Source organism: Acipenser ruthenus, chromosome 22 (genome assembly GCF_902713425.1).
Source record: "Acipenser ruthenus chromosome 22, fAciRut3.2 maternal haplotype, whole genome shotgun sequence".
In the NCBI taxonomy this organism is placed as follows: Eukaryota; Metazoa; Chordata; class Actinopteri; order Acipenseriformes; family Acipenseridae; genus Acipenser; species Acipenser ruthenus.
The window spans coordinates 18,585,219-18,607,506 of record NC_081210.1 but is presented as its reverse complement, the minus strand read 5'-3'; the positions used below and the strand labels follow the sequence as shown (position 1 = coordinate 18,607,506).

The following is a 22,288-nucleotide window of genomic DNA, read 5'->3' as shown; positions in this document are numbered from 1 at the left end:
CATTATATATTCATGAATTCATAAATCCTCGCCCCTCATTATATATTCATACATTCATACCTATAAGGTCAAAAAAAGGTCAAAAGGGTCATAAATTAGACTTTTGACATAAGCTATAGTAATATTACTACTAATGTATCATAGCGACAGAAAGAGAGAGGTTATGGAATATCTAGACTTCAAGGTGGATCTAGCCAATGCTTGCTTGCAGAAAAACATTGCAATGAAGACCAGCTGCCACACCAGAGGAAGAGCACACCAATGCCAGCAAAGGTGTTTTTTTCTGAATAAAAAATAGCAGGATCTTCGGGTCTGAGCAAATCTCAAGATCCCTGCTTTGAAACCTTTAGCATTGCATAGATCCCACATTCCTCAATCCTGGAACGGAAAACATTTTCAAGGCCTCGTTAGCGCAGTAGGTAGTGCGTCAGTCTCATAATCTGAAGGTCGTGAGTTCGATCCTCACACGGGGCAGCACTTTTATTCTTGGGTAGGAGTTATTTAAACATAAATACCAAACTCGTTTAAGGCTGGGGTTGCCTTAAAAACTGTCAAAACGTTCTTCATGGTCGTAAATACTTAGATGTCCTTATTATTTTAAAACTGGGTATCAACAAAGCATCTGGACAAATGTAGAACTGCTACAATTTGTATGTGAGCACAGGAATGTACGCGCTTACACTATAAAACGTATCGGGGCTATATTATATATTAAGGGCTTGTATTATTTATGGTGTTAAATAAAAACTATATATGTTAGTAAGCTACTGTATGAATAGTGGACCGTGTAACGAGACGTGGATTTCTGTTGTTCTTTTTCTGCCACAAAAACAGTAATTAGCTAAATAAATAATAAGTTCCTCAAGATGTTGTCTATGATCTACCTACCCTGCAATCTAAAGCTGCACACAGAGCCTTGTTTTCTGTCTTAGACACATCTACATTGCACTTCCAAATGCACATCACCATTATCAGTTTAATTGTGCTGCCCCTCCAAATGAGCTACCCAGGATTTAGAGGGTTAAAACCTGTACATTTTAATTAAAGCACAGGGTGGCCCATTTGGAGCAGTCTTTTCTTCTCATCCAAATGAGCTACCCAGGATTTAGAGGGTTAAAACGTGTACATTTCAATTCAAACACAGGGCAGCCCATTTGGAACAGTATTGTTCGCTTTAGGTAGCTCATCTGGATTTTGTATTTGCCTCCGGAGTGAGGAATGTATTAATTACACACTTGTTATGCCCCTTCTTGGGATGAATGCAGACGATTTCCAAGCAAGAGTTGCTATGACTTTGAAATGTATTATTATTGCTGCTATGCTGTTTTTTCCTTAACACCAAGTACTGCAGGAACCAAGCGTGAGGAGAAGAAGCACCTCGGGGATTTCTTTGGCATGTCTAACAGCTATGCTGAGTGCTATCCAGCAACGTAAGTGACCTTAAATGAAATCTATTACTGCAGTCCCATGTATTTGCTGTCCTTTTCTGTATACAGGTAGCCACAGTATCTCAGAAGTTATTAGGACTGTGCTAAATGTTAATACTTGTAAATAAATTTCCCTTTTGATTATCTAACACTAACCTGCCGACCCTTGCACTCCATCTCCTTCACTTGTGTTGATGAGTCTCTCTTCTACAGAATGGACGACCTGGCTGTGGACAGCGATGACGAGGTTGATTACAGCAAATTGGATCAGGTAAATTTCAGCAAGATGTTGCGTATGCCAGGAGGTAAAAACGGAAGGGAATGTCTAGCTCTAGATCCTGCTGTCATTTATTTTCACCCACACTGAATGAAGCTGATGCTGTCTCTCTCGTCTTCCTGGCAGGGTAACAAGAAGGGTCCTCTGGGACGCTGGGACTTTGACACGCAGGAGTACAGTGATTACATGAATAACAAGGAGGCTCTGCCCAAGTAAGTGCTTGGGCAGTACTGTGCGTGATCAGACACATTTACAGAACTGCAACATGTCTTTTCATTTAAGACCTGGCAAGCTGTCATGTATTGTGCTTGGTTGTATTTGTATAAACATTGCCCATTGTCCCTTTCTCTCTGCAGAGCTGCCTTCCAGTACGGCATCAAAATGTCAGAGGGGCGGAAAACCCGTCGTTTTAAGGAGACTAATGAGAAGGCCGAGCTGGATCGGAAGTGGAAGAAGATCAGTGCTGTAAGTTTTTTTTTTTTTTTTTTGTAGAGATCCAGTTGTTCAGACAAGGTCCTAGTTTCAAAAGAGCACTGCAACTGAATGATTTTTATATATGACATGCTTTTTTAGAGTAAATGCATATATTCATGCCAAATAAGTGTGTTGCCGGACTTCCATCAGTAATGAGCTTAAGGCAGAGTAACAAGTCGCAGTCCACCATGCTGTGGGAAGTAACACACATGTTGTTTGTTTTTTTTTTTTTAGATTATTGAGAAGAGGAAAAAAATGGATTCAAATGGGTTAGTATTTATTTATTTATTTATTTATTTGCTTGTTTGTTTTCTTAAACTACTTCACTTCATGTGCTTCATGATTTTTCCAAAAACAAGTTTTTCTTGCTCCTATAAAGAGAGCAGCACAGATAAATGTTCTTAATAATAATAATAATAATAATAATAATAATAATAATAATAATAATAATAATAATAATAATAATAATAATAATTTAAAAAATGTAAGCCCTGTTCTGCAGTAATGCTATAATTATTTTACTACAGGGTTCAAGTGAAGAGACCAAAATACTGAAGACCCCCACCCCCCATCTCTGTTAACATCTTTATTTTCATAATTGTTCTTTTTGAACAAAACAAAGTTTGTAGTGCTTTATATTTAAGGTGTGTAACTTTTTTTTTCTTTCATCAGCATGTGGAATAAATTAAGTAGACTGATGATATTTTACATTTAGTTTACTGTGCATATATGTAATTCCTTCATTTTCTATTTTATCTTGTGTTATGAAAAATAACAGAATAAATGTTACTGTACCAAATCTGTCCTTTTTCTTTATCAACTCAATTTCTAACATCAAGCATCAAGTGTGATGTTTCCACTGCAACATGATCAGTCTGTTGATACAGTAATTAGTTTAAACATTGTCCACATAGAACATGTGAATTGCTACACCGAGGAATACTGTGGTGTTGTTTCATTCACTACAAACATCCCTTTTTTTTATTGAATCAGTTATATTTTATTAGACGTGGCTGCATTTTTGTAACAGCATGGCAGACGGCTGCATTTATTTGAGTGCTGTACATCCAGATTATCCTGTGTATCATTCATCGGGTCAAAATTTGATAAATATCTTACTTGCACAACAGCCTCGTCCCACCCAGCCAAAAATCGGTGTTCAATCTCGGTAATATCTTGGTAGGTTTGACCAATTTTAGCCCGTGTCGCTACCAAAAATGGACCAGGAAAGAGCCAATCAGATTTCGCAGAGCTACCAAGAATCAAGTGACGGAATTATCCAATCAGATCTCGTAGAACTACCAAGACTACTGAGCGTTTTCAACGACGGTAGATTATTGAATCTTGAAGTCTTTTGGTTTATTTCGAAATACAATCATCTGAAGGTAAGAATTTTATTACAGTATTATTTTAATTCTCACTAGTACGGTACCTATAGTCACCAATAATTAAAAAATGCCAATAATAATATATGTTCGTATTACAAATGTCAGCTGTAGAAATGCGCGGATAGTAAACTAAATATTTTGTAATATTATCAATAAAAATACACGATTGACATTTTTACAATCGGTGTCAGTTCTGAGTGTTAAAAAATGTAATATTTACAACAGCTAGAAACTTGTTTGAGAGACTGTTTTATCTAAAGCGCAATTATATTTAATACAGTTGTCCGTTATAATGGTAATACTTGTATCCGGGACAACAGAAAATGCACGTATCGCAAACTGCAATATACAGTACATTATCTGTATGTATTCAAATTTCAATGTATTTGAAATTCATGGTTTCTGAAATTCATTAAATGTGTCCTTAGTGTAGTGGTGATCACGTTTGTCTAACACGTGGAGGGTCCCTTGTTCACAAACATCCCACCTTTCTCAGTCTAGGACCAGGGAGCGTTTTCAAGGCCTCGTTAGCGCAGTAGGTAGCGCGTCAGTCTCATAATCTGAAGGTCGTGAGTTCATCCTCACACGGGGCAGCACTTTTATTATTGGTTAGGAGTTATTTAAACATAAATACCAAAAATGTGAAATGCTGTCAGAACGTTGTTCATGGTCGTAAATACTTAGATGTCCTTATTGTTTTAAAACTGAGTATCAACAAAGCATCTGGACAAATGTGGAACTGCTGCAATTTGTATGTGAGCACAGGAACAGACATTAACATATACGCGCTTATACTATAAAACGTATCGGGGCTATATTATATATTAAAGTCTTGTTCTTTCATTTATGCAATAAATTAAATAAAAAAATGCTTTGCAGAACGAGTTCAATATAATGTACTCCCTTCACTCAAGCAAGGTGCTAGTAAGATACTATATGAATAGGGAAGGTTGACACGATGTGTTTCCGTAGTGTAGTGGTTATCACGTTCGCCTAACACGCGAAAGGTCCCCGGTTCGAGACCGGGCGGAAACATTAATTTTTGTAATTTATTTTAAAATAACAACCCATTACAAATATATTTATTTTTTATACGTCTTAGATTATACGGCACGTATCGCAAATTGCACAGTACAGTACAATTCTTATTGTCTATTTGTAGGTGATTGTGGTTGATAAGTGGGTTCCATGTCTTTCCGGCGCCTCCTTAAGACTCGCCTCTTCAAACAGCACCTGTAGAACTCCTCTGTATCCTGGGACACTATCACCCTTCATGTAAATGTGCTTTATTTTGCTCTTATCTGCCCCCTATTTTACTGCATTTAATCCTGTACTTCAGAATACTGTAATCTGCCAAGTGTTTAACCTGTAGTACTTTGTATTTAATCACATCCTGATGTAACTATCACTATTTAATCATATCCTGATTAACTATCACTATTATCTGCTGTATTATTGAATTGTGGTTTGTCACACTTGTACTTTGCTTGAACAAAAGTTATTGTATTTCTTGCTCTTATTGTATTAGTTGTATTGTAACACTTGAAATGTATTTGCTTACGATTGTAAGTCAACCTGGATAATAGCGTCTGCTAAGAAATAAATAATAATAATAATAATAATAATAATAATAATAATAATAATAATAATAATAATAATAATAATAATAATGTCTTACTAAATGTTTCTGTAGTGTAGTTGTTATCACGTTCGCTTCACACGCGAAAAGTTCCCGGTTGGAAACACGTGTGTATTTTTATTATTATTATTTTTTTTTTAATCAGTTATATTTATTAGACGTGGCAGCATTTTTGTAACAGCATGGCTGATGGTTGCATTTATTTGAGTACTGTACAAATAATGCACTGTATATTGCAGTTTGCGATATATGCAATATGATCTAAGAAGTATAAAAAAAATGTATTTGTAACGGATTGTTATTTTAAATAATTTAAAAAAAAAAAATGTTTCCAACCGGGGACCTTTTGTGTGTTAGGCGAACGTGATAACCACTACACTACGGAAGGACGTCTTGTGACACGGTCCACTATTCATACAGTAGCTTACTAACATATATAGTTTTTATTTAACATCATAAATAATACAAGCCCTTAATATATAATATAGCCCCGATACGTTTTATACTGTAAGCGCGTACATGTTAATGTCCATTCCTGTGCTCACATACAAATTGTAGCAGTTCTACATTTGTCCAGATGCTTTGTTGATACCCAGTTTTAAAATAATAAGGACATCTAAGTATTTACGACCATGAAGAACGTTTTGACAGTTTTTAAGGCAACCCCAGCCTTAAACGAGTTTGGTATTTATGTTTAAATAACTCCTACCCAAGAATAAAAGTGCTGCCCCGTGTGAGGATCGAACTCACGACCTTCAGATTATGAGACTGACGCGCTACCTACTGCGCTAACGAGGCCTTGAAAATGTTTTCCGTTCCAGGATTGAGGAATGTGGGATCTATGCAATGCTAATGGTTTCAAAGCAGGGATCTTGAGATTTGCTCAGACCCGAAGATCCTGCTATTTTTTATTCAGAAAAAAACACCTTTGCTGGCATTGGTGTGCTCTTCCTCTGGTGTGGCAGCTGGTCTTCATTGCAATGTTTTTCTGCAAGCAAGCAGAACATTGGCTAGATCCACCTTGAAGTCTAGATATTCCATAACCTCTCTCTTTCTGTCGCTATGATACATTTACGCTTGCATTTAAAAAAAAAAAAAAAAATAATTAACCCGCGGGTTTTAAACGTTCGGAAATAAAATGCAACACATGGAGACCACTAAAAAATAATAATACAGAAAAAAATAAAGCTGTTTCCGCCCGGTTTCGAACCGGGGACCTTTCGCGTGTGAGGCGAACGTGATAACCACTACACTACGGAAACTTCACGGAAGACAGCGCTCAAGCACTGAGCACAGCAAGTGCTACAGGTCGATGGTGATGCACGTGTTTAGTTCATTTTCTAAGTACAGGCGTATCATCACTTCAATAGTCTATATTTTTCAATGGGAAGCCATATGTCTGTTTATCCCATATAGCTGTAATAGCGTTAATTTGCTGTTCAACTTTCAAATAGTTGAGTTTTAGATAAAACATACTGACTGAAAACAGAACGACGCAGAATAGGTAGTGTAGTGGTTATCACGGGCGCCTAACACACATAACATACATACTCCTGACTTTTAAGAATGAGTTTAACATTTATGTATTTAGCTTTTTCTATTTACAGAACTGCCCGTTTAGTCATAGTCACGCCCCCCCTCTCCACGGCCTCTTTTTTATTATATTACATATGAAGTGGTGGCCAATGCTGTTTTGAGTGATGAAGAATAAGAAGTTGTCCCTTCTCATATAAGGTAAGAATGAGTTGGATGGTTAAAATAAAATTACACATGGCGATGATTAATAGATTAAATTATACCGTTTCCATGAATGTCCTGAAGAAGCCAGTGTAACAAACCGTTAGAGTACCCCTGCGTGATACTCTATTACTGCTTCCACCGACTGGCACAGACACGAAGAACGTTCAGGCAACTAACTTTTATTTACAATATTTACACAAGTCCCACAGTTACGTACAGGCCACCTCCCTCCGCTGGAGTAGTTCTGTACGCTGGTAAGTTCAATGTAGGCTTTCCCTGCCGGGGTAGCTTTGTATTCCAAGTCAGAAGTGGCTTCCCCCTGCTGGAGTATTTCTGCAACACTGGTAAGGGTGGAACAGACTCCCTCTGCTGGAGTCTCTCTGCAACACAGGTAAGGATAGCGCAGACTCCCTCTGCTGGAATCTTGCTGCAACACAGGTAAGAACAAAGAAGACACCCTCTGCTGGAGTGTCTCTGCAACACAGGTAAGGATAGCACAGACTCCCTCTGCTGGAGTCTTGCTGCAACACAGGTAAGAACAAAGAAGACACCCTCTGCTGGAGTATCTCTGCAACACAGGTAAGGACAAAGAAGACACCCTCTGCTGGAGTATCTCTGCAACACAGGCAAGGATAGCGCAGACTCCCTCTGCTGGAGTCTTGCTGTAACACAGGTAAGCGTAAGCAAGTATGGAATGGGCCCTCCCAGAAGAAGGGCTCTGTTGATAAAGAATTGTATCCAGGCTGTGGGGAAGGACCCCTGCAGCTGACGTCCCAGTCGTTCACGGAAACACGGGAGTGTCTCCGAGTTCAAGCACAATATCCATACTGTCCACACCACCTGTGGGTACTGTTGTTCATGTGTGTCACAATAAAGCACGTCCAGAAAACCAGACTGCTGCCTCAGTTCTCTCTGTTACAGCCCGCTGTTCCTGCAGCGCATGAATGCGCGCTTTCCCTCCGAGTCCCGAGTCAAACACACATACACAAATAGACGGCAGTTGTGACGGTTCCCAATCGTCACGAAAACTGCGGAACTGTTTTAAATTAACTACCGAGAGGCAGCGTTTATCTACCAATGTTTCATAAAATAAATTAAACTTTGTCAAAACAAAAGACTACCTCACCAAGAGGAAAACGCTCACGGTTTAAACAAAACACAATTCTTGTTCAAAAAAGAAACCAAACGTTCACTTTACCTTACAATACTACGTAATGCACTCTTAACCTTCTGGGAACTATTCAGCAGGACAAACCGGCGGTGCTCCCCAAAATCACCCCCTGCTGTCCTGCTCCACTTCCCTTTATACCCAGAAACCCCGCCTTGCCCATTAGTGCTAAGGTTCCTGGGTTGCGTAGTCTTTCAAATGGCGTCGCCATTTCTTAAAGGCGACACCGCTCTTTCTTACACCTGTGATACGGCATTTAGTCTCAAGAGAACAGTCATCCTCATCATCATCTTCCTCCACATTCAGTGTGGGCCAGGTGATTCTTTCAAGGATCATCTTGAGGAAAAAAAGAATGAATAGATAAATGAATGAACGGCAGGGGATCTCTTGCTGAACCTTATTGGCCATTTTTGTTCAATTCCAATATTGAAATGGCTCAATACCAAGCTTCATCTCAAAGCTCTATACAAGCTGGGTTTTATATTGTAGACCAAAACATACTAGTATATGAGCTTCACAGTTACACCAAAAAATATATAAACTTCAGAATTAGAAATATAACTAGTAAATCACATTATCAAAACACTGAAACAGTAACACACTGCCACAGGCATTCAAAACTTAATTAGGGAACAACATGTAATAAAATGTAACACACCTGGGAGGTGTATAGTGTGTCAGAATTTCAATGTGCTGAATTAAGCAGGTGAATTTGTTAAATGAAGTCCTTTAGTGATTGTTTCAACTAAAAATTCCCTCTTCAGACCTCAATCACAAGAGTTTCCCTTTTATTGAACAAATTTGCTGGATAGGGGCTCTCCATGACTGGATTTGGCCACCCCTGCTGTAGGTTATCAATTAATTACACAACTAACCAGTACAATGAGTAAACCGAACATGGATATGCACGAAACAAACCTACTTACAGCGTGAAGGAGGAGTTTGTCCATTAGCCAATGCCGATTTTCTTCTGTCACCCCTGGAAGATCCCAGCTTAATGCCAATTGCAGTATAATGCTTTTGTCTTCTTCACTGAGAAAAAAAATTTGTAAGACAACATTAGCATAAACATTTCCTGAAACCCACTACATGCAAATTTCTTCATTTTACTGCAAGTAAACCTTTCAAAATAGTTAATGTACTGTATTTAACATTGACCAATTACATTAACAAAAACTCTATACCTGCTGCTACAGCTGTCACTGTGACTATTTCTGAGAAAGAAAAGTCTCTCACAAAAGAGGCACTTCATCAGGGGCCCAGTGGATAAGGACAGTCCAGGAACCTACAAAATGAATTGCAGCAGACAATTTGGGTTTCTGGGTCCCTTAAATATTTTGCTGAGTACCCCTCATTAGGGCAAGGAATAACAGCCTAGATCCGGCTTCTCGTAGATCCTGAAATCTTCATTTGTTCAAATCCACCACCTTCACTCAGTTTGGGATAAGATTTGAATAACTGGCTTCTGAATCCTTCACAGCTGCTGTCACAACCTTGACATAAAAAAGAACACAAATGTAATAAATGTGAATCTAGCGAACGTCTTACACACTGATACACAACCTTGTATTTTGCTGCTACTAAAGCGGCATAGGTTTTTTATTGGTTTTATTTTTGTATAGCATCAACACAAAGCTGAATGGATCACTAACTGCAAAACAATCCAAAACTAAATTCCAGACATTTACTTTGAGTGGCATCTAAAAGGATTTTGGGAGCTTTATGATACTAATAGTGGTTGATGACATTTCAGTAGCATTGAGCAGTGGTTTAATAAAAAGTCTAAAATATCGAAGGTACAGGTTACATTGCATTGAACTCTACATCGCGTTATTTGTTATTATAGACCGTCTCATTAGGTTTATTTGTATCTGATTTTAGAGTCGTGATATATACTGAGCATCGAAAGAAACTTTTTAGATAACATTCTCTAGAATGACAAATTCTGTTTTACAGCAGGTGCAGTAAGATTGTAATGTGCTGATTAACAATTGACATTGTACTGTATATAGTTATGAAGGGACAGGGTACTGTGAAATTCACAGGCAAGTACTAGCGTGTGGCCACCGTTGCTGAGCAGTAGACATTTTGTCAATGTCCATCATGTATATACCTCGTTTTTTCCGAATTAAATGTGTAATAATACTGATACGTTTCTTGTGATGTTCAGTATATGTACTATTAAATAAACCGTTTCATTTTGACAGAATATTTGCATAAACGTACCTTGAAAGGAGATTCTTTTCTCCCCCAGTCCTACTACATTCAATTCGTCTTTTTCTGCTGTCTAGTCGGCACCGTGGAAATGGTTTTCCGTTTTAGACAGCAGAAGTTGTGAGTGTAATAACACCAACACGGCGCTGGAGTGGGAACGTTCGTCTTTTTGAAGACGATCCTCTGTATGGGGCGAAAAATCCTTGAAAACAAAAAGGGACAAAAATATAAACTATAAAATATTACTATACCACTATAGCATGCAGAAATTGTGAATCTAACCCACTTAAAACAGACACAGTACGGTTAAGAACAAATTGAAGGAGAATGCTCAGCAAAACAATTAAACTACTAGCTAAATGCAACTGGCGCTGAAAACAAAATGCTCACAATAATACACGTCCTTCCAACACACAGTGATCTAGCGAGCCCACATCGGCATCGATTGTGTTCCCTGGAGCAGGGAGAAACAAACTTCCTACAGCCAATAGTGTACTTGATACCGCCCACTGAATGAATAAATAAATAGATGAATAAATGAATAGATGGATGAATAAATAAATAAATAAATAAATAAATAAATAAATAAATAAATAAATGCATAGAATGAATGAATGAATGAATAAATAAATAAATAAATAAATAAATGCATGAACAAATAAATGTTGCAATAAATCAATATTTCAACATTTATTTATTCATTTATTTATTTCTCTATGTATTTATTTTTAATTTTGCCATGGATAGTCCTCCATACTCCATAAAATACAGCGATCTGATAGTAAAACGTATTTTGGTAACTTGGAAAACGAATACCTTGGGTTGAGCAATACTGTTGGGTGGAAACCGCGCTAGCAGGGATGAATCACATTTGCATACCCATAATGCACGTTGCCAGAATCTAATTTCCTCTTATGTAATGTATGCTTTTAAAATATCATATTTAAATATAAATGTCAGCATACAGTACTTGTATACTGTTTTGGTTGTTTTTCTCAAGACGTAGATGTTAAAATGCTCGTTTTAAAAAAAACTTTAAAAAAATAAATAAATAAAAAAAAAATCTAAAAAAACTAACCGTCCCTTGTTACAATAGCAATATGAGTAGGTTGCTTACTGCACTAACAAATGTTAATATACTCTGGTTTCTCTTCAGATCGCATAAATCTTTCGCCTTTTACTAAAGATTTTATGTAGTCTTTTTGTTTCAGTTTTATGGACTTTTATTTGATTTATGTTGAATGTTTTATTTGATTTTGTTTTGTTTTGTTTTATGTATCTTTAAGATTTTTAATGTAAACTATTAAAAGTTACATTTTAAGTGTTTTAAAATTTTAGAATTTTAACTCACTGTTCCACACACTGTCCCTTTTCCCCTGTCCCTGTTTTAGTAATATAGTTTTATGTTCACTTTTGAACTTTTAGAGAGCACTCCCCGGCCCTCACAAGCACTGGTTTTTTATAGATGGTTCTTTTTTTCCAGTCACTTTTAAAACAGCACAGGTTTTTTTCATGTTGATTTTAATCTGTGTCTGTTTTAACCATGTACAAAGCACAATTGTCTTGGTGTTTTTAAATGTGTTTTAAATGCTTTTAAAACAAAATGTATGTCTGTATGCATGAATGTCATCTTTAAAAGAAATGTAAAATGAATGAAAAAACGAATGGGTGTAAATGTAAAAAAATGTAAAATCTCAATAAAAGAGTATTTTACTAAAGATTTCCGTGGAGAGGAACATTTATGAGTTTTAACTAATTTTTTGATGTCCTGTTTCGGCGGGGCTTCCTTGTGTTGTAAAATAATAGAACTGTGGTATGTATTGTTGGTTCGGAAAATGGGCGTGCTATTCACAGTAATCTCCGTTACAGACTGCAGCCTTTTTGCTCAAACTAAGGAAGTGGGTGTTTTAGTTGTTTATGTATAGTAGAACCGATTGTACCCCACTTTCATCCAATCACTCAACCATTCGTGCAAGATGGTGGGAAGGGAAGTGAAGCCTCCGAATCATTTGGTTCGCAAAATTCACTGAGCCGAAGCAGATAAAACGCTTCATGCTCTTTAGTGCCTTCTCTTGGTAGATCTGCACAACTCAATACATTAAGTTTAGGCACAGACCTGCACAACAGCGCCAAAATCATGTTGCGGCGGCAGCAGTATTACATCCGTAGTGGTTTAGCACTACCATAAAGAATGAATGGGAAATGGTTTAGTGCGGTCACTTTTCGCGCATTCCTCGTTAGTATAGTGGTCAGTATCCCCGCCTGTCACGCGGGAGACCGGGGTTCAATTCCCCGACGGGGAGATTTTTTTTTTTTTTTTTTTTTTTTAAACTTTCCTTAAATATTTTACGCACAAAATGTAGTTGACAATTATTTACCAGATATGGTATATATTCGCTTTTTTATCTATACCTATATACGTAATCCTTACCCGCTGTACCATATTTACAGTATTATTCGTTGAGTTTAACTATTTATTATTTGACCTGTGCTTTTGTACATTTCAGAATATCATTTTTATAGACGATTTCTATTGCTAAAACAGTTTGTGCAAGAATACTCTTGTCCTCACTGAAAATAAAGTGTACTCTGGTTTCTCTTCAGTTCGAATAAATCTTTCTAAGACTAAGGCTTAGAGGGTAGTGGCATTGCCCGCTCCCTCCGAGGGTCTGTGAGAGGTTTGTTCGGGTGAGGAGGAACAGAATTTTTTTTATTTTTGACTGGCTTTCTTCAGCTCGGCAACTTTTTGGAAGACTAATGCTCAGTCTGGTTTTGGCTTGCCCAATCCAGGCCGAGGGTCTTTCAAGATTTTGTTGACTGTTGAGAGCAGTTTTTTCTTTTTCAGGCGGTTCCAGTTTTTTTCTTTTTCAGGCGGTTCCGGCTTTTCCAGACGTTCCTGGAGTTCGAGAGAAGGAGGACCTACCATCCAGACGACCTTTGAGGACCCTTTGATGACCTAGACGACCTCATCCCCAGCCCTTGATTGTAATCGAGATCCAGACCGAGAGAGCAGCAGGCGCCCAGCAGAGGGCGCCATCTGGGAGGAGCAGAGGGCGGCCCCGGACCCCGAGGAGGCGTCACAGCCACGATTCTTCCTACGTGGTCTCGGTGCCAAGCAGCGCCCCCTACTCCGCCAGGGAAGGACACCGTTCACCTGGGGAGGGGGTCCCTCTTGCGAGGCGACCATCTCCTCAGGGACTAAAGTAATAGTTCCTTCAACTGCCCAGATTTGCTGCTTACGTTGTCTCTTTTCCGTAGAGAGAGACAACCCGGACGTCCAGAGGCTTCTCCCACCCCAATCGGAGGAGCCAGCTGAAGGATGGCGTTCCGGCCAACCCAGGAGACCAGGAGGCACAATGCGGTGCGCTTCACAAGAAACAAGCAAGATGAAACGGAACCAGGACTGACGAGACTGGAGTTCAGCCGGACCATTCTTCAGAGGGGTATGGGTTTTTCCCCTTCTGACTTGAATTGTTTGGTGAAATTGCCAGGGCTTAAGGAAGTGTTTGAGGTCAGTTTTAGGAACCCCCAAAAGTTACAAGAAATGTGGTCCTTTTGGGGGGAGAATAAATATCTCGCTCCATACAAAGAATTTTGTGTGGATGCACTGACAGACAGAGAAATGAAAGTTGTTACTGTCCAATTTTTCAATGAGGCTGTTAGCGACTATGATATTACAACATGGCTTAACCGCTATGGGAGGGTGTCATCAGAAGGGAGGAAAATTACAGATGAAGATGGGGTTTGGACAGGCGCCAGAAAGTGGCTGGTACGCCTCAATGTTGATCAATCGGGCATTAGAGGCGTCCGCCACATTCCAAACTCCATAGTGTTAGGGCCCAACAGAGGGCTGGTATTCTATAATGGGATGCCAAAACTCTGCAGGAAATGTGGGGAATTAGGACACCTGGCGGCCGCGTGTACTGTAGTCAAGTGCAGGAATTGCGGCGCCCCCCACGAGACCAGCCACTGCAGAGAAGAGAGGCAGTGCAATTTGTGTGGAAAGAAGGGGCACCTGTTTAAGGACTGCCCCTCTTCCTATGCCAACATGGCCAGAGCCAGCAAGGCAAACACGAACAAGCCTAGGCCTGAGCAGGAAGAGGGAGCAAGTAACAAAGATCAGTCCACATCACCACCAACAGCATCCAAAACCCAGACTCCAGCACCACCATCATCACCAGCACCCCCCTCACCCCCCCGCCCCCGAGACATGTCCCGTTTTACGAGGACCCCTTCCCCCAGCCCAGAGAGAGAGTACAACAGCTACTCCACTAGCTCCTCCAGTAGCTCCTCTGATGCAGAACACGAGGCAGGGAGGGAGCCCGGACCCAGCAGCGGCCCCCCCCTGAGTAGGGCCCTCTCAGCGCCAGCACTCCCCCTTGGCTCTCGTTATGACGCCATAAGGATTGAGTCCGTGGGGGAGGAAAGCGAAAGCGACAGTGAAAGTGAGAGTGAGAAGGAGGGGAAGGGAGTGAAGAACCAGCAGAGGGTGGGGAAAAGAAAGGGTAGAGACGAGGGGGGAAAAGAAAGAAGATCAAGATCAAAGACAGCAAGTTGCAGGTGGCCCCCATAGATCCAAAACCAGATAATGTCCACACAAAGTCCCCAGTCTTGCCCTCGCAGGCAGAGACGGAGGCGAGTGGGACGGCTACACTGCCGCCTAGTGGGCAGGTAGCAGCCAGCCAGGGCATCCCCAGCCAGCCTTCCCAGTCGTTGGCACAAACCCTAGCACACCTCGCAGAAGAGGTGTTCACTAATGCACCGAGGGAGAGGTCGGGGTCAACACCTTCCCTGACCAGCAGTACCTCGGTAGCAATGACCCTCTTCAAGCGAAGGGCCTCCCTTCAAAGCATCCTTGACCCCCTCCCTTGTATGGGCAAAACCAGGGGCCCCCTAGAGGTCCTCCTAGATACAGCACTGGAGGACATGGGAATACCCCTGGACGCGGTAAGCCAGAAGTCTGCTAACAGCTCCAATTCAACAGACGGTAACAGCCAAAGAATGCTGTCTGTCATAACCCCCCCCCCCCAGGACAAAGCTGACCCACACGTTCCGAGGGGCCCTGAGCAAGTTCCACCAGACTTACCTTGTGGGGAGTTGAATAGCCCAAACAACTCCACGTACTGTGCATACAAAGACGGTGCCTTCTTGGACGAGGCAGCAGTGAGTACCTTCTCAGGGGTGATGGGAGTTGCAAATAAGCCCAAGCCCCCTCGAAGCAAGCGTAGAGCTAAGAGTAGGAAGAGTGTCCCGACCTCCCAATCATAGTCGCTATGGGGTGGACGCAGCGACTCCTTTTCTTGTTAGCTACCCTGATGGCCCTGATATGTGTGTCTGTTAATGTCAGGAGCATCAGGGAGACACAAAAAAGATTTGATGTACTAAACTATCTAGCTAACTTGAAAGCAGATCTCATCTTTCTGCAGGAGTGTGGTATTTCGTCGAGCCCTGATTATAGGGACCTGAAGGAGAGTTGGACCCTGGGGGACTCCTTCTGGTCGGGCTCCAACATAGCCAGAGCCGACGGAGTAGGTATCCTGTTTAAAAACCCATTTATTACCTCCCGCAGCAGCAGGGAGGTAGAACCTGGTAGAATTCTGAGCGTGGATGTGACATACAACAACACTCCCCTCAGACTGGTCAATGTCTACGCACCCACTAACCAAAACGAAAGAGTTCAATTTTTTCCACAGCTGCGTCCACTCCTGCTGGGGAACGTACCCGTCATCGTGTCAGGTGACTTCAATTGTGCTCTGAGGGACGTAGACCGGAGCAGGCCACGCAACGACCGCTCTAGTAGAGTTTTGTCCTCCGTAATATCTGATTTCTCCCTGTGTGATGCAGGTAAGGACCTGGTGCCTCCCTTTACCTGGGTGAGCTCATCTGGGACCTCCTTCTCCCGTATAGATCTCGTCCTGCATACCAGCTCCCTTACGAAGACGGCAGTAGATACCCAGGCCGTCTTCTTCTCTGACCATAGGCTCCTGCAGGTAACATTGCAGGTCCCTCAGACCTCCCAGATGGGGTCAGGGGTCTGGAAATTAAACACCTCCTTACTCGATGACCCCTCCATAGCTGCAGCCTATAAGAGCAGGCTTGTTGAGTGGACCACTTTGCGTGACCTATTCAACTCCCCTATAGAGTGGTGGGAGATGGTCAAAATGAGAACTAAGGGTTATTTCATAGCAGCAGGCAAGAGGAAAGCAAAAGAAAGGAGGGCCAAATATAAATACCTGAATGCTGCCCTCCAGCGTCTGAGCCTGCTTCAGCTTCGGGGGTTCCCTGTAAGCGACGAGATAGCCCAGACCAAGCTAGATCTTTCAGTGCTTTGTAGGGAGGAACAACGAAAGGTCATGCACAATGCAAAAGTGCAAAAAATGGAGGAAGACGAAAAGTGTACTCGCTTCTTCTTCCAGAAAACGAGGGAGAAGCGGCACTTGATGTCCTCCATGCTCGACAGCAGGGGGAGGATAGTAGAGGATAGTGAGGGAGTGAAAAAAGTGGTAGAGAACTTCTATAGGGACCTGTATAACATCAAAGCTACAGATGACACCCTGATAGAGTGGTTCCTGAGCCAGTTGGAGCCTGACTCAGTGCGGGACGACGAGGAGGAGGAGAAGGACCCAGAACTCACGCTGGAGGAGCTCACCCAGGCGGTTAAGACCATGAACACCGGTAAGACGCCAGGTCCAGATGGCATCCCGGGTGAGTATTACCATCTTTTTTGGGACACGCTAAAAGTCCATTTAGCGGAGGTCTACAGAGCGGTCTACAGGGAGAAGCGGTTGGGCCCTTCTATGCGGGAGAGTGTAATTACTCTCCTTCATAAGAAAGGGGAAGTTAAAGATCTACGGAATTGGCGCCCAATCAGCCTCCTTTGCGTGGATTACAAGATACTAGCCAAAGCTCTGATGCTCCGGCTACAAGTACACCTCCCTTTGGTCATTGGCCCCGACCAGGCTTGTGGCGTCCCAGGGAGGTCCATCACGGATATTTTAATGTTAACAAGGGACATTCTGGCTTATTCTAGAGAACGGAACCATCCCCTCTGCCTGTTCAACCTTGACCAGGAGAAGGCGTTCGATAGGGTAAGCCATGAATATATGTACAAAGTGATGGACCAGATGAAATTCGCTCCTGGACTTAGGGGGTGGGTTAAAACCATCTATACAAATATTAGTACCCGAGTCTTGGTGAACAGGCACCTGACTGGTAAAATATCTATCCAGTCAGGGGTCAGACAGGGTTGCCCACTATCCCCACTGCTATATGTCGTGTGCATTGAACCCCTCCTGCAGGCAATTCGTAGGGATACCAATATAACTGGTTTCCAGCTGCCTGGATCCAACGGGGTCCAGGTCAAAACAACAGCATATATGGACGATGTGTCACTCATTTGCACCAACACATCGTCGGTACCTCGGATTAGTAATATCCTTGAGAAGTACTGCACGGCGACCGGGGCAGTGATTAATAAGTCCAAGAGCGAAGTCTACGTGTCTAAAAATTGGCAGGTAGATAGGGAACTGTCGGACATGTACCCTGTCAAAAAGGACAAAATCAAGATTCTGGGCCTCATTTTCGAGAACAATAGCTCGGGGGCCCAGAGCTGGACGGCGGCCATTAACCAGGTCCGTAAAAAGATTGGCGGATGGAGCACAAGATCCTTAACAATGACGGGTAGAGTATTAATAACCAAGTCTATACTGTTCCCCATCCTCTCTTATGTAGGAAAAATCTTTCCCCCAGACAGGACCACCAAAAAAGTGGTGGACCGCATTATCCACCGCTTTATCTGGGGCAGCAAGATGGAGAGGGTAAAGCGAGCCACCCTGAGTAAAGCCGACAAGAAGGGAGGTAAGGGGGTCCCGGACGTTGTGCAGCTCACCCGAGTGCAGGGGCTCACGCAAACTATCAAGAACATCCAGGCCCTGGACAGGAAGGTATGTTACATGAATCGTTTCTATTTTGCCACCTGTCTCAGGGCCTTGGGCCTCTGCACTATTGATAACACCGTGCCGTACTCCTGGGACCCCCCATTGTATTATAGAACCTTAAGGGACACTATATATAAATTGGGCTTAGATAAAGCAAAATTGGCCTCCTGGGAATAAAAGGCTGTAACTAAATATCTTGCCGGTTCCCAGGAAATTGAAAAAGTAGCTACTTTCTCCCTCACCCAAAGCCAAAAAATCTGGGAGAATGTGTCTCACAGCTGCCTCAGTAATGTCCAGAAGGATATAGCATGGAACACCGTCCACAGTGCACTCCCCACTCGAGCGTTCATGTTCAGGAGGGGACTAGCCCAAGTAGAAACATGCCCCTATGCAAAGTGCCGCAAGAGAGAAACACCAGCCCATATCTTCTGGGAGTGTGATGTGGCTGGCAGTGTCTGGCTCTCTGTCTCTGTCTTCCTAAACAGGTTTGCTGACACGGCCAAGATGACCGCTGAGACTGTGCTCTATGGGCCTGCGGGAGGAATCGATACCAGCACAGCTAAGTGCGTTTGGCGTATCATCAATGTTGTCAAGCAGATCCTGTGGGAAGGCCGTAACGTCTGTGTCTATCACAAGCAGGAGCTAGACACTATCACCACGACCAGAAGGGCACAAACTCTTATCAAGGACTTTGTAATTCTGGACATCCGGACCCTCGGGAAGGACAAGGCCTGCGCGGAGTGGAGGATCGCCGGACTTCAGGACGTGAAGATGGAATAAAGGAAAAAACTGGAACCGCTAGCTCCTAGGAGCGGGACTACGGGGCACCGCTAAGCCTTTTATTTATTTTGTCATGCCAGCATTCCGCCCTTTTTAGCTGGCATGACCGTTTTTCAACGGTGCCCTGGTTTTATGTAGTCTTTTTGTTTCAGTTTTATGGATTTTTATTTGATTTATTTTGAATGTTTTATTTGGTTTTGTTTTGTTTTGTTTTATGTATCTAAAAGATTTTTAATGTTAACTATTAAAAGTTACATTTTAAGTGTTTTAAAATTTTAGAATTTTAACGCACTGTTTTACACACTGTCCCTTTTCCCCTGTCCCTGTTTTAGTAATATAGTTTTATGTTCACTTTTGAACCTTTTTAGAGAGCACTCCCCGGCCCTCACAAGCACTGGTTTTTTATAGATGGTTCTTTTTTTCCAGTCACTTTTAAAACAGCACAGGTTTTTTTCATGTTGATTTTAATCTGTGTCTGTTTTAACCATGTACAAAGCACAATTGTCTTGGTGTTTTTAAATGTGTTTTAAATGCTTTTAAAACAAAATGTATGTCTGTATGCATGAATGTCATCTTTAAAAGAAATGTAAAATGAATGAAAAAACGAATGGGTGTAAATGTAAAAAAAGGTAAAATCTCAATAAAAGAGTATTTTACTAAAGATTTCCGTGGAGAGGAACATTTATGAGTTTTAACTAATTTTTTGATGTCCTGTTTCGGCGGGGCTTCCTTGTGTTGTAAAATAATAGAACTGTGGTATGTATTGTTGGTTCGGAAAATGGGCGTGCTATTCACAGTAACCTCCGTTACAGACTGCAGCCTTTTTGCTCAAACTAAGGAAGTGGGTGTTTTAGTTGTTGATGTATAGTAGAACCGATTGTACCCCACTTTCATCCAATCACTCAACCATTCGTGGGATGGGAAGTGAAGCCTCCGAATCATTTGGTTCGCAAAATTCACTGAGCCGAAGCAGATAAAACGCTTCATGCTCTTTAGTGCCTTCTCTTGGTAGATCTGCACAACTCAATACATTAAGTTTAGGCACAGACCTGCACAACAGCGCCAAAATCTGATCTGTTGCGGCGGCAGCAGTATTACATCCGTAGTGGTTTAGCACTACCATAAAGAATGAATGGCAAATGGTTTAGTGCGGTTTAGCTAAACAATTCTCGACAGGGGGGGCCAGTGCAGTCTTCCTGTGAGTACAGAACGGTCGCTTTTCACGCATTCCTCGCTAGTATAGTGGTCAGTATCCCCGCCTGTCACGCGGGAGACGGGGGTTCAATTCCCCGACGGGGAGATTTTTTTTTATTTTATTTTTTTAAAACTTTCCTTAAATATTTTACTTACGCACAAAATGTAGTTGACAATTATTTACCAGATATGGTATATATTCGCTTTTTTATCTATACCTATATACGTAATCCTTACCCGCTGTACCATATTTACAGTATTATTCGTTGAGTTTAACTATTTATTATTTGACCTGTGCTTTTGTACATTTCAGAATATCATTTTTATAGACGATTTCTATTGCTAAAACAGTTTGTGCAAGAATACTCTTGTCCTCACTGAAAAAAAAGTGTTTCGTAAAAAAAAAAAAAAAAAAGAAATAGAAACATAAAAAACTGACCGTGGAGAGTCACTAAGGGGGCGTGACTATGACGAAAGGGCCAGTTCTGTAAATAGAAAAAGCTAAATACATAAATGTTAACAAACACATTCTTAAAAGTCGGAAGTATGTATGTTAAGCGCCCGTGATAACCACTACACTACCTATTCTGCATCGTTCTGTTTTCAGTCAGTATGTTTTATCTAAAACTCAACTATTTGAAAGTTGAACGGCAAATTAACGCTATTACAACTATATGGGATAAACACAGACATATGGCTTCCCATTGAAAAATATAGACTATTGAAGTGATGATACGCCTGTACTTAGAAAATGAACTAACACGTACATCGCCATCGACCTGTAGCACTTGCTGTGCTCAGTGCTTGAGCACTGTCTTCCGTGAAGTTTCCGTAGTGTAGTGGTTATCACGTTCGCCTCACACGCGAAAGGTCCCCGGTTCGAAACCGGGCGGAAACAGCTTTTTTTTTTCTGTATTATTATTTTTCAGTGGTCTCCATGTGTTGCATTTTATTTCCGAACGTTTAAAACCCGCGGGTTAATTATTTATTTATTTATTTAAAATGCAAGCGTAAATGTATCATAGCGACAGAAAGAGAGAGGTTATGGAATATCTAGACTTCAAGGTGGATCTAGCCAATGTTCTGCTTGCTTGCAGAAAACCATTGCAATGAAGACCAGCTGCCACACCAGAGGAAGAGCACACCAATGCCAGCAAAGGTGTTTTTTTCTGAATAAAAAATAGCAGGATCTTCGGGTCTGAGCAAATCTCAAGATCCCTGCTTTGAAACCTTTAGCATTGCATAGATCCCACATTCCTCAATCCTGGAACGGAAAACATTTTCAAGGCCTCGTTAGCGCAGTAGGTAGCGCGTCAGTCTCATAATCTGAAGGTCGTGAATTCGATCCTCACACGGGGCAGCACTTTTATTCTTGGGTAGGAGTTATTTAAACATAAATACCAAAATCGTTTAAGGCTGGGGTTGCCTTAAAAACTGTCAAAACGTTGTTCATGGTCGTAAATACTTAGATGTCCTTATTATTTTAAAACTGGGTATCAACAAAGCATCTGGACAAATGTAGAACTGCTACAATTTGTATGTGAGCACAGGAATGGACATTAACATGTACGCGCTTACACTATAAAACGTATCGGGGCTATATTATATATTAAGGGCTTGTATTATTTATGGTGTTAAATAAAAACTATATATGTTAGTAAGCTACTGTATGAATAGTGGACCGTGTAACGAGACGTGGATTTCTGTTGTTCTTTTTCTGCCACAAAAACAGTAATTAGCTAAATAAATAATAAGTTCCTCAAGATGTTGTCTATGATCTACCTACCCTGCAATCTAAAGCTGCACACAGAGCCTTGTTTTCTGTCTTAGACACATCTACATTGCACTTCCAAATGCACATCACCATTATCAGTTTAATTGTGCTGCCCCTCCAAATGAGCTACCCAGGATTTAGAGGGTTAAAACCTGTACATTTTAATTAAAGCACAGGGTGGCCCATTTGGAGCAGTCTTTTCTTCTCATCCAAATGAGCTACCCAGGATTTAGAGGGTTAAAACGTGTACATTTCAATTCAAACACAGGGCAGCCC

The 22,288-nt window shown here is 41.3% G+C and overlaps 1 protein-coding gene, 1 long non-coding RNA gene and 8 other non-coding genes across 10 annotated transcripts; 7 read left to right on the top strand and 3 right to left on the bottom strand.

The window, feature by feature from the left end:
* The first annotated feature begins 401 nt into the window (after positions 1–401).
* trnam-cau (transfer RNA methionine (anticodon CAU)) lies at positions 402–474 on the top strand. Its single transcript has one exon. It is a non-coding gene; the product is annotated as a tRNA-Met (tRNA).
* Positions 475–1,323: 849 nt separating this feature from the next.
* On the top strand, positions 1,324–2,969 carry LOC117431357 (protein Red-like). The gene is made up of 6 exons (XM_058996062.1): positions 1,324–1,430; positions 1,641–1,698; positions 1,831–1,916; positions 2,061–2,169; positions 2,413–2,447; positions 2,706–2,969. The coding sequence occupies exons 1-6, from the start codon at positions 1,396–1,398 to the stop codon at positions 2,731–2,733; spliced, it is 351 nt and encodes a 116-aa protein (XP_058852045.1). The 5' UTR covers positions 1,324–1,395; the 3' UTR covers positions 2,734–2,969.
* A 1,118-nt stretch (positions 2,970–4,087) lies between these two features.
* trnam-cau (transfer RNA methionine (anticodon CAU)) lies at positions 4,088–4,159 on the top strand. Its single transcript has one exon. It is a non-coding gene; the product is annotated as a tRNA-Met (tRNA).
* Positions 4,160–4,528: 369 nt separating this feature from the next.
* trnav-aac (transfer RNA valine (anticodon AAC)) lies at positions 4,529–4,601 on the top strand. The gene has a single exon. It is a non-coding gene; the product is annotated as a tRNA-Val (tRNA).
* Positions 4,602–5,930: 1,329 nt separating this feature from the next.
* Positions 5,931–6,003, bottom strand: trnat-cgu (transfer RNA threonine (anticodon CGU)). Its single transcript has one exon. It is a non-coding gene; the product is annotated as a tRNA-Met (tRNA).
* A 391-nt stretch (positions 6,004–6,394) lies between these two features.
* Positions 6,395–6,467, bottom strand: trnav-cac (transfer RNA valine (anticodon CAC)). Its single transcript has one exon. It is a non-coding gene; the product is annotated as a tRNA-Val (tRNA).
* Positions 6,468–8,124: 1,657 nt separating this feature from the next.
* LOC131699424 (uncharacterized) lies at positions 8,125–10,726 on the bottom strand. Its single transcript, XR_009308126.1, has 4 exons — positions 10,340–10,726; positions 9,298–9,606; positions 9,040–9,145; positions 8,125–8,449 (listed from the first exon to the last, which is right to left on the bottom strand). It is a non-coding gene; the product is annotated as an uncharacterized LOC131699424 (long non-coding RNA).
* Positions 10,727–12,558: 1,832 nt separating this feature from the next.
* trnad-guc (transfer RNA aspartic acid (anticodon GUC)) lies at positions 12,559–12,630 on the top strand. The gene has a single exon. It is a non-coding gene; the product is annotated as a tRNA-Asp (tRNA).
* Positions 12,631–21,063: 8,433 nt separating this feature from the next.
* On the top strand, positions 21,064–21,136 carry trnav-cac (transfer RNA valine (anticodon CAC)). Its single transcript has one exon. It is a non-coding gene; the product is annotated as a tRNA-Val (tRNA).
* Positions 21,137–21,525: 389 nt separating this feature from the next.
* trnam-cau (transfer RNA methionine (anticodon CAU)) lies at positions 21,526–21,598 on the top strand. Its single transcript has one exon. It is a non-coding gene; the product is annotated as a tRNA-Met (tRNA).
* The last annotated feature ends 690 nt before the right edge of the window (positions 21,599–22,288 follow it).

Excerpts from the sequence above, each read along its gene's own strand:
- LOC117431357 (XM_058996062.1), top strand. The coding sequence starts at position 1,396 with ATGTCTAACAGCTATGCTGAGTGCTATCCAGCAAC. Across the intron at positions 1,699-1,830 it reads ATTACAGCAAATTGGATCAG|GGTAACAAGAAGGGTCCTCT; the intron begins GTAAATTTCAGC and ends TCTTCCTGGCAG. Across the intron at positions 1,917-2,060 it reads AACAAGGAGGCTCTGCCCAA|AGCTGCCTTCCAGTACGGCA; the intron begins GTAAGTGCTTGG and ends TTCTCTCTGCAG.